This window comes from Ranitomeya variabilis, chromosome 5 (genome assembly GCF_051348905.1).
Source record: "Ranitomeya variabilis isolate aRanVar5 chromosome 5, aRanVar5.hap1, whole genome shotgun sequence".
Taxonomy (NCBI): Eukaryota; Metazoa; Chordata; class Amphibia; order Anura; family Dendrobatidae; genus Ranitomeya; species Ranitomeya variabilis.
Window position 1 is genome coordinate 346,527,230 of NC_135236.1, and position 13,536 is coordinate 346,540,765.

At 49.3% G+C, this 13,536-nt stretch overlaps 1 protein-coding gene across 2 annotated transcripts in view; it reads left to right on the forward strand.

Annotated features, from left to right (window-relative positions):
* TRMU (tRNA mitochondrial 2-thiouridylase) overlaps positions 1-13,536 on the forward strand; it is a 50,801-nt gene that overhangs the window by 7,744 nt on the left and 29,521 nt on the right. For both annotated transcript variants that reach the window (XM_077264844.1, XM_077264843.1), the window contains 2 exons: positions 2,487-2,540; positions 2,613-2,679. In XM_077264844.1, coding sequence (XP_077120959.1) covers positions 2,487-2,540; positions 2,613-2,679 — 121 coding nt within the window. The remainder of the gene's footprint in view (positions 1-2,486; positions 2,541-2,612; positions 2,680-13,536) is intronic.

Sequence of the window (13,536 nt, forward strand, 5' to 3'; positions counted from 1 at the left end):
GTCAGTCAGAGCAGGAAGCAGACGGCAAGGGACCTGACGGACATCAGATGGTGAGTATGTACTGTTTTTTTTTTTTTTTTTTTTTTTTTACATTTACGCTGGTAACCAAGGTAAACATCGGGTTACTAAGCGCGGCCCTGCGCTTAGTAACCCGATATTTACCCTGGTTACCAGTGAAGACATCGCTGGATCGGTGTCACACACACCGATTCAGCGATGTCAGTGGGACCTCAACGACCAAAAAACGGTCCAGGCCATTCCGACACGACCAGCGATCTCACAGCAGGGGCCTGATCGCTGGTACGTGTCACACATGGCGAGATCGCTACTGAGGTCGCTGTTGCGTCACAAAACTTGTGACTCAGCAGCGATCTCGCTAGCGATCTCGCTATGTGAGACGGGGCCTTAAGTGGTGGTTATGTGCATACAATGAGTTCAGAAGTAGTGCTCAATTAGTTGTACAAACCAAAACATATACGTATCCGGGAAGCATTGTTGGGGGTTAGATGAATACCACGGAGAGTCAGTCAGTAATGGATGTAAGGTTGCATGGGTGGTGTTATTGAAAGGCCATGATCTATTGCAGATAGAATACTGTTCATCTGCTGTATGTATGTGAATATAATGTTAATTTCTGTAAAGAATAGAGTGGATCATGGGTGAAGAAGGGGGAGGAAACTGTTTCGGAGTAACACAACTTCGGAAATTGAACATCACACCAACAGTAAAAATATGGTGGTGGTTGTGTGATGGTCTGGAACTGTTTTGCTGCTTCGGGGCCTGGAAGACTTGCTGTGGTAAATGGAGCCATGAATTCTGCTGGCTATCAAAAAATTCTGAAGGAGAATGTCTGGCCATCTATTTGTGACCTCAAGGTGAGAGGCGCTCCTGGGTTATGCAGCAGGACAATGATCCAAAACACACCAGCAAGTCCACCTCTGGTTTTAGAAAAACAAAATTAAGACTTTGGAGTGGCATAGTCACACTCCTGACCTTTATCCAACTGAGATGCTGTGGCATGACCTTAGAAAGGCGGTTCATGCTCTGAAACCTCCAATGTGGCTGAATTACAACAATTCTGCAAAGATGAGTGGGCCAAAATTCCTTCAGAGTGTTGTAAAAGACTCGTTGCCAGTTATCACTAACGCAGGTGTTGCTGCTAAGGGTAGTCCAATCAGTTATTGGGTTTAAGGAGCAATCACTTTTCTCCTACACCTCATAGGCTCTTCACACTCTGGATCTAGTGAGAGCTCTTAGGAGATATGTCTCGCGGACGGCTTCTTTCCGCAAGTCAGATGCCCTATTCGTGCTTCCGGAGAGGCATAGGAAGGGCCTAGCTGCATCAAAGGCCAAATAAGCCAAGTGAATTCGCTCGGGTATTCAGGAGTCCTACCATGTCAGGGGCATACCTGTCCCAGCAAGTATTAAGGCTCACTCCACTCGGTCAGTGGGTGCCTCTTGGGCCATTCGGCACCAGGCATCAGCACAACAGGTCTGCAAGGATGCGACTTGGTCCAGCTTGCTTACTTTCACAAAACACTACTGTATTCATTCTCAGGCCTCTGCAGATGTGGCCCTCGGCAGGCGGATTCTGCAGTCGGCAGTAACACATCTGTAACTCGTTGGTACATGAGGTAATAACAGTTGATTGTTCCCCACCCAGGGACTGCTTTAGGACATCCCATGGTCCTGTGTCCGCCAATGAGGCGTAGGAGAAATAGGGATTTTTGTGTACTCACCGTAAAATCCTTTTCTCCGAGCCAATCATTGGGGGACACAGCACCCACCCTGTTAGCCTAATTGCTTGTGTTCATTCTTAGTTTTGACATAGTTTATTCTTGTTAATAGTTACAAGCTCCTACTGCTTTGCTACCGAACTGGTTCAGGTTAGAGCCAGCAGAGGGTGTATACTGCAGGGGAGGAGCTAATCTATGTTCACTTAGTGTCCTCCTAGTGGCAGCAGCATAACACCCATGGTCCTCTGTCCCCTAATGATTGGCTCAGAGAAAAGGATTTTACGATGAGTACACAAAAATCCCTATTTTTACACAGCGCCCTGTAGGTTTGGATTTCTTTTTCCCTTAATAAAGACCTTCATTCAAAAACTGCATTTTGTATTTCCTTGTGTTATCTTTGTCTAATATTTACATTTTGTTTGGTGATCTGAAACATTTTTTTGACAAACATGCAAAAGAATAGGAAATCGGGAAGGGGGCAAACACTTTTTCACACCACTGTATATTTCCTTCCTACAAAAATATCTGAATTGAGGGTGGGGTGGGGTGTCCAGTAAAACTGCACGTTTGTCAGTTCCCTTCTGTTTCCTATTGCACTGTGGAAATGAGATTTGTTTTCTCAGATTGGATGGAAGATCCAGTTTAACTGTACAAACTGTTGCATGTTCAGTTTTATTATTATTTTTTTTCTTAAACTGTTTTTGAGACCCCACATACAGTAATGGAAGAATTTTTGTTTTCATTTTATAGAGCATGGGGATCTGTTTTATCGGTGAGAGAAATTTTGAAAAGTTCATCCTTGAGGTCAGTATTGTGAGTTTTGCAGTAAATGTTAGGTACCATTTATCCCTTAATATATTGTTCTGTATTCTTAAGTATTTAGAGCCCCAGCCTGGAAACTTTGTTTCAATTGAAGATGGAAAAATTTTGGGTACACACAAAGGTATTTTTTTCAAATTTTTATTTTTTTTAAATTGGTGATTTCATAAAAAAAAATAGATTTATACAAGTTTGTTCCACTTTAATGTCTTTTGAGCTGCATTGTTTTCTGGATGTGTTGATGGATGCCACATGCAATCCGTAATATGATTGTGTCTTGCACATATATTGAGGAGCAGCATTAAAGGGGTTGTCTGTCCCTGGGTAAATTTTGGGCAAGCCCTGACACAAGCCAAATCTTAACTGTATGTAATTAACACACTGGGGTTCAGTTCTACTTTTGTGTTAGAGCGGTTATTATACTTGTGGTCTGATGACCACTGCTTAACTGGGAGTGACTTTCAGCTGATTGGTGGGTGTCCAACAATATGATAGGTCATCAAAATGTCCCAGACAACCCCTTTTTAGCTACTCGTATATTGTAATTCCTTAATATAAAATAAATAAATGTAATCATTCTGCTCGCTACAGTAATGGAATGTCCAAAAGAGGAAACCCCACACATGAGGTCACATGGTTGGAAAGAATTAGAAAAAAATCTATTACAAAATTGCCAACAACATAGCACAACAAAAGCGGGTGCCCACACTAGTTAAAATGCACGATTATCTCTAAAAATGGTTAAAAAAACGGGACCAACGGATTAGTAGTGACCATATACACTTGCAATGTATAGCAAAACGGAATTGTAGACAGATTTATTGTAAAAATGCATACATTTGCGTATAGAGATAACAAAAATGGAATTGTGTGCTGAAAACTCGTAAATGCTAAAAATGGTATAATTAAGGCAAAAAGTGGGGAATCGGTACAAGCAAGCCCCTGCTGGGAGGAATATGGATGTATATATGACATAACAGCCCAAAGGTCATTGTAATACACGTCACAGACACTCCTGTAAATGAGATGGTGCATATGTGAATAAAGTCTAGTGGCTCGGTGGCCAGAGCAGCAAGAATCACAAGAAGTGTTTGGGGAATATGCAGGTCACAGGACGCATAGGCAAGTGTAAAGGAGGATGAAGGATGGTTACATTACCGTTGGGTTCAGGTCTCCAAGTGTGGCGAATACCCCGACGCGCATTTCGGAAGTTTTTACTGTTTGTTTTTTTTCCTCACCTCTTGAATATGATTGTTTCTGCAGGCATGTACTTTGCCCCTTGCATGACTTTGACCAGTCTCTGGTAGTGCCCCCGTTGGACTTCAGAAATTATAACATAAACTTTACAAGTGACTTAACTACACAACGGAGAATTATAAAATGCGTTTTATTCAGCTCTGCAGCCACTATTCCACGATGTGGACAGTTTAATCAGCTCATGCTGGTGAAACGTCCTAGTTAAAGAAGCACTCTGATCAAAATGTTTATCGTCTTAATATATTCATTCATCATGTTATGTAAGTGCACAGTGCTATATTTACTCATTTTGCCCTTCTAATCTGTTAATTCTTCTCTTTTCTTTTAGGTCTATGACCTCACGTGATTAATAGCTGAATTCTTCTAAGCTCTATGTAGAAACAGGAGGTCCATTTTTCCATGTATGAGTCACTGTAATAAGAGTCCCTGGCAGGGGAGGAGGGACAGTTTGCTCAGGAGTAGAGATGAATAAACCCGAACTGTAAGCTTTCGTTCCAGACTTCTAGTGTCCAGAGCTGATATTCAAACACAGACTTCTCCTTGAAGTGATTTCTACAGTTCGGGAGTGTGAAGTTTTCCAGCTCCTAAGTTTGGGTCCCCATTGATTTCTATGGGGTTCAAGTTTGGGTACAGTTCTGGTAACTAAACTAAAGTTTGGATGAACCCCAAACGTCCGCTCATCCCTAGTCAGGAGTTGAAGAGGGAAATGATTTTTGCAGGGAAAAGAGACTTCCTGGTTCTACATAAAGCAAAAAAAACTAGCAGGGTAGAAAGGCAAAATGAGCAATTGTAAGTACACAGTGCTATATAGTACGCTGACTGCAATATAATAAGAGGTTAAAAATGGGAGTGCTTCTTTAAATGGGGTTCCATAACAAGGCTATCATGAAACTTTTTTGTTCTATCTAATATATAATTGCCTAGAATACTACTTCCTGCAATTTGTGCCAACTTCCGTGGCTTTGTCCGGAGCTAATGTCCGGAGCTAATGTCCGGAGCTAATGTCCGGAGCTAATGTCCGGAGCTAATGTCCGGAGATTAATTGCCTAGAATACTACTTCCTGCAATTTGTGCCAACTTCCGTGGCTTTGTCCGGAGCTAATGTCCGGAGCTAATGTCCGGAGCTAATGTCCGGAGCTAATGTCCGGAGATAAGTGACGTCACCAGTGTCCTACACCCAGGCAGAGCACAGGGGCCCCAGGCAGCATATGGGGCCCCAGGCAGAGCACAGTGGCCCCAGGCAGAGCACAGGGGCCCCAGGCAGAGCACAGTGGTCCCAGGTAGAGCACAGGGGCCCCAGGCAGCCTATGGGGCCCCAGGCAGAGCACAGGGGCCCCAGGCAGCATATGGGGCCCCAGGCAGAGCACAGTGGCCCCAGGCAGAGCACAGGGGCCCCAGGCAGCCTATGGGGCCCCAGGCAGAGCATAGTGGCCCCAGGCAGAACATGGGGCCCCAGGCAGAGCACAGGGGCTCCAGGCAGAGCACAGGGGCCCCAGGCAGCATATGGGGCCCCAGGCAGAGCACAGGGGCCCCAGGCAGCATATGGGGCCCCAGGCAGAGCACAGTGGCCCCAGGCAGAGCACAGTGGCCCCAGGCAGAGCACAGTGGCCCCAGGCAGAGCACAGTGGCCCCAGGCAGAGCACAGTGGCCCCAGGCAGCATATGGGGCCCTAGGCAGAGCACAGTGGCCCCAGGCAGAGCACAGGGGCCCCAGAAAGAACATGGGGCCCCAGGCAGAGCACAGGGGCCCCAGGCAGCATATGGGGCCCCAGGCAGAGCACAGGGGCCCCAGGCAGAGCACAGGGGCCCCAGGCAGCATATGGGGCCCCAGGCAGAGCACAGGGGCCCCAGGCAGCATATGGGGCCCCAGGCAGAGCACAGTGGCCCCAGGCAGAGCACAGTGGCCCCAGGCAGAGCACAGGGGCCCCAGGCAGCATATGGGGCCCCAGGCAGAGCACAGGGGCCCCAGGCAGCATATGGGGCCCCAGGCAGAGCACAGGGGCCCCAGGCAGCATATGGGGCCCCAGGCAGAGCACAGTGGTCCCAGGCAGAGCACAGGGGCCCCAGGCAGCCTATGGGGCCCCAGGCAGAGCACAGTGGCCCCAGGCAGAACATGGGGCCCCAGGCAGAGCACAGGGGCCCCAGGCAGCATATGGGGCCCCAGGCAGAGCACAGGGGCCCCAGGCAGCATATGGGGCCCCAGGCAGAGCACAGTGGCCCCAGGCAGAGCACAGGGGCCCCAGGCAGAACATGGGGCCCCAGGCAGAGCACAGGGGCCCCAGGCAGCATATGGGGCCCCAGGCAGAGCACAGGGGCCCCAGGCAGCATATGGGGCCCCAGGCAGAGCACAGTGGCCCCAGGCAGCATATGGGGCCCCAGGCAGAGCACAGTGGCCCCAGGCAGAGCACAGGGGCCCCAGGCAGAACATGGGGCCCCAGGCAGAGCACAGGGGCCCCAGGCAGAACATGGGGCCCCAGGCAGAGCACAGGGGCCCCAGGCAGCATATGGGGCCCCAGGCAGAGCACAGTGGCCCCAGGCAGAGCACAGGGGCCCCAGGCAGCATATGGGGCCCCAGGCAGAGCACAGGGGCCCCAGGCAGCATATGGGGCCCCAGGCAGAGCACAGGGGCCCCAGGCAGCATATGGGGCCCCAGGCAGAGCACAGGGGCCCCAGGCAGCATATGGGGCCCCAGGCAGAGCACAGGGGCCCCAGGCAGCATATGGGGCCCCAGGCAGAGCACAGTGGCCCCAGGCAGAGCACAGGGGCCCCAGGCAGAGCACAGGGGCCCCAGGCAGAGCACAGGGGCCCCAGGCAGAGCACAGGGGCCCCAGGCAGAGCACAGGGGCCCCAGGCAGAGCACAGGGGCCCCAGGCAGCATATGGGGCCCCAGGCAGAGCACAGGGGCGCCAGGCAGAACATGGGGCCCCAGGCAGAGCACAGGGGCCAGCACAGCGGCCCCAGGCAGCATATGGGGCCCCAGGCAGAGCACAGTGGCCCCAGGCAGAGCACAGGGGCCCCAGGCAGCATATGGGGCCCCAGGCAGAGCACAGGGGCCCCAGGCAGCATATGGGGCCCCAGGCAGCATATGGGGCCCCAGGCATAGCACAGTGGCCCCAGGCAGAGCACAGGGGCGCCAGGCAGAGCACAGGGGCGCCAGACAGAGCACAGGGGTGCCAGGCAGAACATGGGGCCCCAGGCAGAGCACAGGGGCCAGCACAGCGGCCCCAGGCAGCATATGGGGCCCCAGGCAGAGCACAGGGGCCCCAGGCAGCATATGGGGCCCCAGGCAGAGCACAGTGGCCCCAGGCAGAGCACAGGGGCCCCAGGCAGCATATGGGGCCCCAGGCAGAGCACAGGGGCCCCAGGCAGCATATGGGGCCCCAGGCAGCATATGGGGCCCCAGGCATAGCACAGTGGCCCCAGGCAGAGCACAGGGGCGCCAGGCAGAACATGGGGCCCCAGGCAGAGCACAGGGGCCAGCACAGGGGCCCCAGGCAGCATATGGGGCCCCAGGCAGAGCACAGGGGCCCCAGGCAGCATATGGGGCCCCAGGCAGAGCACAGTGGCCCCAGGCAGAGCACAGTGGCCCCAGGCAGCATATGGGGCCCCAGGCAGAGCACAGGGGCCCCAGGCAGAGCACAGGGGCCCCAGGCAGAGCACAGGGGCCCCAGGCAGAGCACAGGGGCCCCAGGCAGAGCACAGGGGCCCCAGGCAGAGCACAGGGGCCCCAGGCAGAGCACAGGGGCCCCAGGCAGAGCACAGGGGCCCCAGGCAGAGCACAGGGGCCCCAGGCAGAGCACAGGGGCCCCAGGCAGAGCACAGGGGCCCCAGGCAGAGCACAGGGGCCCCAGGCAGAGCACAGGGGCCCCAGGCAGAGCACAGGGGCCCCAGGCAGAGCACAGGGGCCCCAGGCAGCATATGGGGCCCCAGGCAGAGCACAGGGGCCCCAGGCATAGCACAGGGGCGCCAGGCAGAACATGGGGCCCCAGGCAGAGCACAGGGGCCAGCACAGCGGCCCCAGGCAGCATATGGGGCCCCAGGCAGAGCACAGGGGCCCCAGGCAGCATATGGGGCCCCAGGCAGAGCACAGTGGCCCCAGGCAGAGCACAGGGGCCCCAGGCAGCATATGGGGCCCCAGGCAGAGCACAGGGGCCCCAGGCAGCATATGGGGCCCCAGGCAGAGCACAGGGGCCCCAGGCAGCATATGGGGCCCCAGGCAGAGCACAGGGGCCCCAGGCAGCATATGGGGCCCCAGGCAGAGCACAGGGGCCCCAGGCAGCATATGGGGCCCCAGGCAGAGCACAGTGGTCCCAGGCAGAGCACAGGGGCCCCAGGCAGCCTATGGGGCCCCAGGCAGAGCACAGGGGCCCCAGGCAGAGCACAGGGGCCCCAGGCAGAGCACAGGGGCCCCAGGCAGAGCACAGGGGCCCCAGGCAGAGCACAGGGGCCCCAGGCAGCATATGGGGCCCCAGGCAGAGCACAGTGGTCCCAGGTAGAGCACAGGGGCCCCAGGCAGCCTATGGGGCCCCAGGCAGAGCACAGGGGCCCCAGGCAGAGCATATGGGGCCCCAGGCAGAGCACAGGGGCCCCAGGCAGAGCACAGGGGCCCCAGGCAGCATATGGGGCCCCAGGCAGAGCACAGCGATATTTTGGACCACTGTGTGGTGTTTCAGAGTGATGTCTGGGGCCCTGTTCTTAAGTATATTAACGATTAAAGTAACGTATATTAAAGTATATTATAGATCAAATTTGACACGTTTATGAGCACCATTGAGTGATATACTCAAGAATGACATAATTTTTCAACATTTTATGGTTTCAAACTGTAAACACTCAGAGTTTTTTTTACTTCAACCAGAAAACCTTAACTGTTCATAAAAAACTTGACTGTTCAGGATATGATAAAAGTCATAGTATTCTGAATCTTTAACTTATAAAGATACCTTTACATGGGGTGATTATTGGTTCCAGAGAGGCTTTCGGCCGATAATCGTACACATGGCTGGTGACAGGACAATACAATATAAACGTTCAAAGGTAAACACTGATAACATTAAAATCTAATATATAATTGCCTAGAATACTACTTCAGGCAATTTGTGCCAACTTCCGTGGCTTTGTCCGGAGATAATGTCCGGAGATAAGTGACGTCACCAGCGTCCTACACCCGCTCAGGGTGGACAAAGATATATGCCTTCGTGGTGCGCGGCACTTTTCTGATTGGTTGCCGGCTGCCGCGAGCGACCAATCAGAAATGTGCCGTACTGTGACACACTCCGCCCGCCATTTTGGTGTGATTTTTGAATTTTTACCTCACAGCAAGTTTCTACTGCGTGGAGGCGGTCCCAGTGACGTCGCTCTTCAAGCTCCTGCCGAATTTCATCAAAAAAATGATAATACCATTTACCAAAACTATATATATTTAGTTGTGAAGTGGTTCAGTGACATTTTCACACCAATTTTGAACTTTTGTTTGGTGTTTTCGCCATATACTGCCTATTATTCACTGACTGTTATACTGAGAGACAGCCGTTTATTAACCTCTTCTTTGCCACACTGGGTATATTGCTCTATTATTTGCCACATAAGGACATTGTCCATTATTGCCCAGCAATTTCTCTGCAATATAAACTGCCTATTTATTAATATCTGTATTCCTGCAAAGAACTATTGCCTATTATTAACTGGCTATTTTCCTACTACCTGACACTGCCTCTTATTAACCTGTTTGCCACCACCACGCTTAATGCTGTTTAGCTTAGCCAACATGAGCTCTAATAGTAAGGATACTAATGACACAGAGCCCAAAGCTGCTGATGGCGCACGTAAGATTAGGTCTGATATAAAAAATACTAATAATGCAGAGCAAAAAGACGCCGATGCCGCACGTAAGCGTAAACAGCGTGCTAACAAAAGAGTACAGAGGATAGATGCAAGCGCCTGGACACTGTTAAGTATAGTAATGACACAGAGTCCAAAGCTGCTGATGGCGCACGTAAGATCAGGTCTGATATAAAGTATGGTAATGATGCAGAGCGAAAAGCCGCCGATGCTGCACGTAAGCGCAAACAGCGTGCTAACAAGAGTACAGAGGATAGATGCAAGCGCCTGGACACTGTTAAGTATACTAATGACACAGAGCCCAAAGCTGCTGATGGCGCACGTAACATCAGGTCTGATAAGTATACCAATGACGCAGAGCGAAAAGCCGCCGATGCCGCACGTAAGCGCAAACAGCGTGCTAACGAGACTACAGAGGACAGACAGAAGTGCCTGGACACTGTTAATGCTGCTTGCAATAAACGCATTACTAATGAGTCTTTTGAGGACAAAACTAATCGATTAAGTAATAAAGCTGCTGCTGCACGCTCTCAACGTTGCAAACATAATATTTCCACGTCCTCAGTCATAGATTCTGCCCACAATACAGCTTCTTTGTCTCCATTCATAGAATGTGTGCAGCCTCAAGCTCCTTTAACCGTTGGTAAATCTGCACGTAAGCGCAAACACTGTCCTACTTACACTCCAAATGATAAACGCCGTCGCCTGTACACCGTTAAGTCTGCTTATAAGACATGCTTCACACCTGACTCTTCTAAGGCAACAAACAAACCATTACCAAATGCAGCTGGTGCACGCCGTGAACGGCGCAAAAAAACCGCTTGCACCTCCATATTAATAAACCCTGACCACGATACACCTTCCAACTCCTCAGTGATTGAATCTGTGGACAGTGAAGATCCTCTACCAGGTCCACGCTTTATATATGTTGGCTTAAAGAAACATTCCAATGCTCCGTTACCACAACCTGTACCTCAACATCCTACAGGTTTTACTAATGATGACAGTACCATAGTAGAACACTCCTGTGGTCCTATGAACTATTTATGTGAACATTGTCAAGCATTATATTTTAATGCTGAGATACCAGCAGATAAAAATTTTACTCTGTGTTGTCACAAGAGTAAAGTGCATATACCTATACCCCAATATCCCGAGGTCTTTAAACGATTGCTGACAGGGGAGAGTGAGTTCAGTAAGAATCTCATGGAAAATATTCGTAGTATTAACAGCTCATTTGCTTTCGCCTCCATGGGTGCCAATATATCCCCTCCACCTGGACATGGCCCTTACTGTTTCCGTATACATGGACAAATATATCATCGTACTGGAACCCTACATCCCAGTGATGATCAAGTTCCAGCTTATGCCCAACTGTATATTTTGGATACCGCTACCGCGAATGAACAACGTTTAAACTGTGAACAAAATCAAAAATGTCATCCCACTTTGATGAGTATAATTGCTCTTCAGTTAGACAATGTGAATCCCTTTGTTGCTGCCTACAAAATGTTACGAGATGTGGAACATGAAGAACATCTTAAAGCTGAAGCTAATGGCACTCTCATGCCAAATATCATCATGGCCCTTAAACAAGATCGGAATCAAGACCCTCGCCGATATAATAATCCAACTGTCAATGAAGTTGCTGTCGTATTTGAAAATGACAATGGAGAGCCACCATTTAATCGTGATATTTTAATACATTTACAACCGGACCCCAAAAATCCTTTGGCGCCAAGAACACAACAGGTCAGCATTCTACACAGTAATTTAGATGCTTTACTCTATCCTTTATTTTTCCCTTATGGAGACCAGGGCTGGCATGATGGCCTCAAGCAACAAGGGCAAAGTCCACGCAGAGTTACACAACTGCAATATTACTGCTATGTGCTGTCTGTCCGTAATCAGTTTAATCCACTCCTGAATGGTGGCAAACTCACTCAGCAGTACTTAGTGGATGCTTATGTGAAAATCGAGGCAAATCGCCTAAATTATATCCGTCAACACCAAAAGGATTTGAAAGTAAAGGATTATTGTGTACTCCAGGAACATCTCCAGAAAAAATCCATTGAGAAGGGCATCCCCATTGGAAAAACGGTCATTTTACCATCTTCGTTTGAAGGCAGTCCCAGGAATATGCAGCAGCGGTACCAGGATGCCATGGCTATTGTGACTAAATATGGTCGTCCTGATCTATTCATCACCATGACCTGTAATCCGAAATGGAATGAGATTACTGAGAATTTGGAACCTTGGCAGCGTGTGGAACATAGACCTGATTTGGTGGCACGTGTTTTCAAAATAAAACTGGAAGCACTCTTAAAAGACATTAACAACGGATTATTTGGGAAAGTTTGCGCTATGGTTCATGTAATTGAATTTCAAAAACGTGGCCTTCCACACGCTCACATTTTGATTATTCTGGACAGCAACTCCAAATTAAGGACTGAGGAGGACATAGACAATACAGTGTGGGCTGAAATTCCCAATCCTACCCACTACCCTCAGCTCCATAAAATTGTTCTCCAACATATGATTCATGGTCCGTGTGGAGAACACAACCCAAATTCTCCCTGTATGGATCTGGGGAAGTGTACAAAAGGTTTCCCTAAAGATTTGCAACCAAGAACCATCATAGCTAAGGACGCCTATCCTACTTATCGCAGACACTTTGGCCCATCTTTTCAACACCATTCTAACATGATTGACAATTCGTGGGTGGTTCCATATAATCCGTTCCTGCTATTAAAATACAAGTGCCATATAAATGTCGAAGTTTGTGGTTCCATTCAGGCTGTGAAATATTTATTTAAATACGTCTACAAAGGACATGATAAAGCCAATCTTGAAATCTGCCAGACTAACATCCAACATGATGAAACACACCAATTCATGGATTCAAGATATGTCAGTGCACCAGAGGCAGCTTGGCGAATATTCTCATATCCAATGCATAAACAATCTCATAGCATCATTCGCCTTGCTGTACATCTACCGCATTCTCAGCCACTCTATTTTCATGAGGATGACTCTATTGGAAACATCAAACAAAAGCTCCATCAAAATTCTACACTTATGGCCTACTTCAAGCTTAATCAGAACGACCATCATGCTCATATTTATTTATAACGTGAAATTACCGAAAACTATGTTTGGAAAGAAGGTTCTTGGGAAGTTAGAAAGCGAGCAGGTGGTTCTGTGATTGGACGAATGTATACTGTCAGTGTGAAAGACCAAGAACGCTACTATTTAAGATTGTTATTGTTACATGTCAAAGGTGCAACCAGTTTTGACAGCATAAAAACTGTACACGGAGTCACACATGAAACCTTCAAAGATGCGGCATTAGCTCTTGGCTTACTATTTGATGATAGTCTGTGGAGAAATACATTACTTGATGCCAGTATTCTCAACATGCCAGCACAGCTACGTGACATGTTTGCCTACATTTGTATTTTTGGTCCTCCAGCTAAACCTCGGGACTTATGGGATGAATTTAAGGAACACTTTGTAGAAGACTACTGCTATGCATACCACTCCGACACTCTGGAGTGTGTCAATTGTGAAGGCTATGCTATGACAGATGTCCAACATGTTCTTAAAGCTCATGGCAAAACTTATACTGATTTTAATTTGCCACGTCCAGTCAAGAAACAACACCTCCTCCCACAGTATGATAAAGATTATGAGTTATCAGCAGCTGCTGAAATGAAAGCTACTCTAAATGAGGACCAACTTTTTGCTTTTGATGCTATCACTCAAGCTTTAGAAGACACTAATTCTACAGCAAAGTGTTTTTTCCTTGATGGTCCTGGTGGCAGCGGAAAAACGTACCTATATCATCTACTCCTACATCAGCTAAGAGGACAAGGAGACATTGT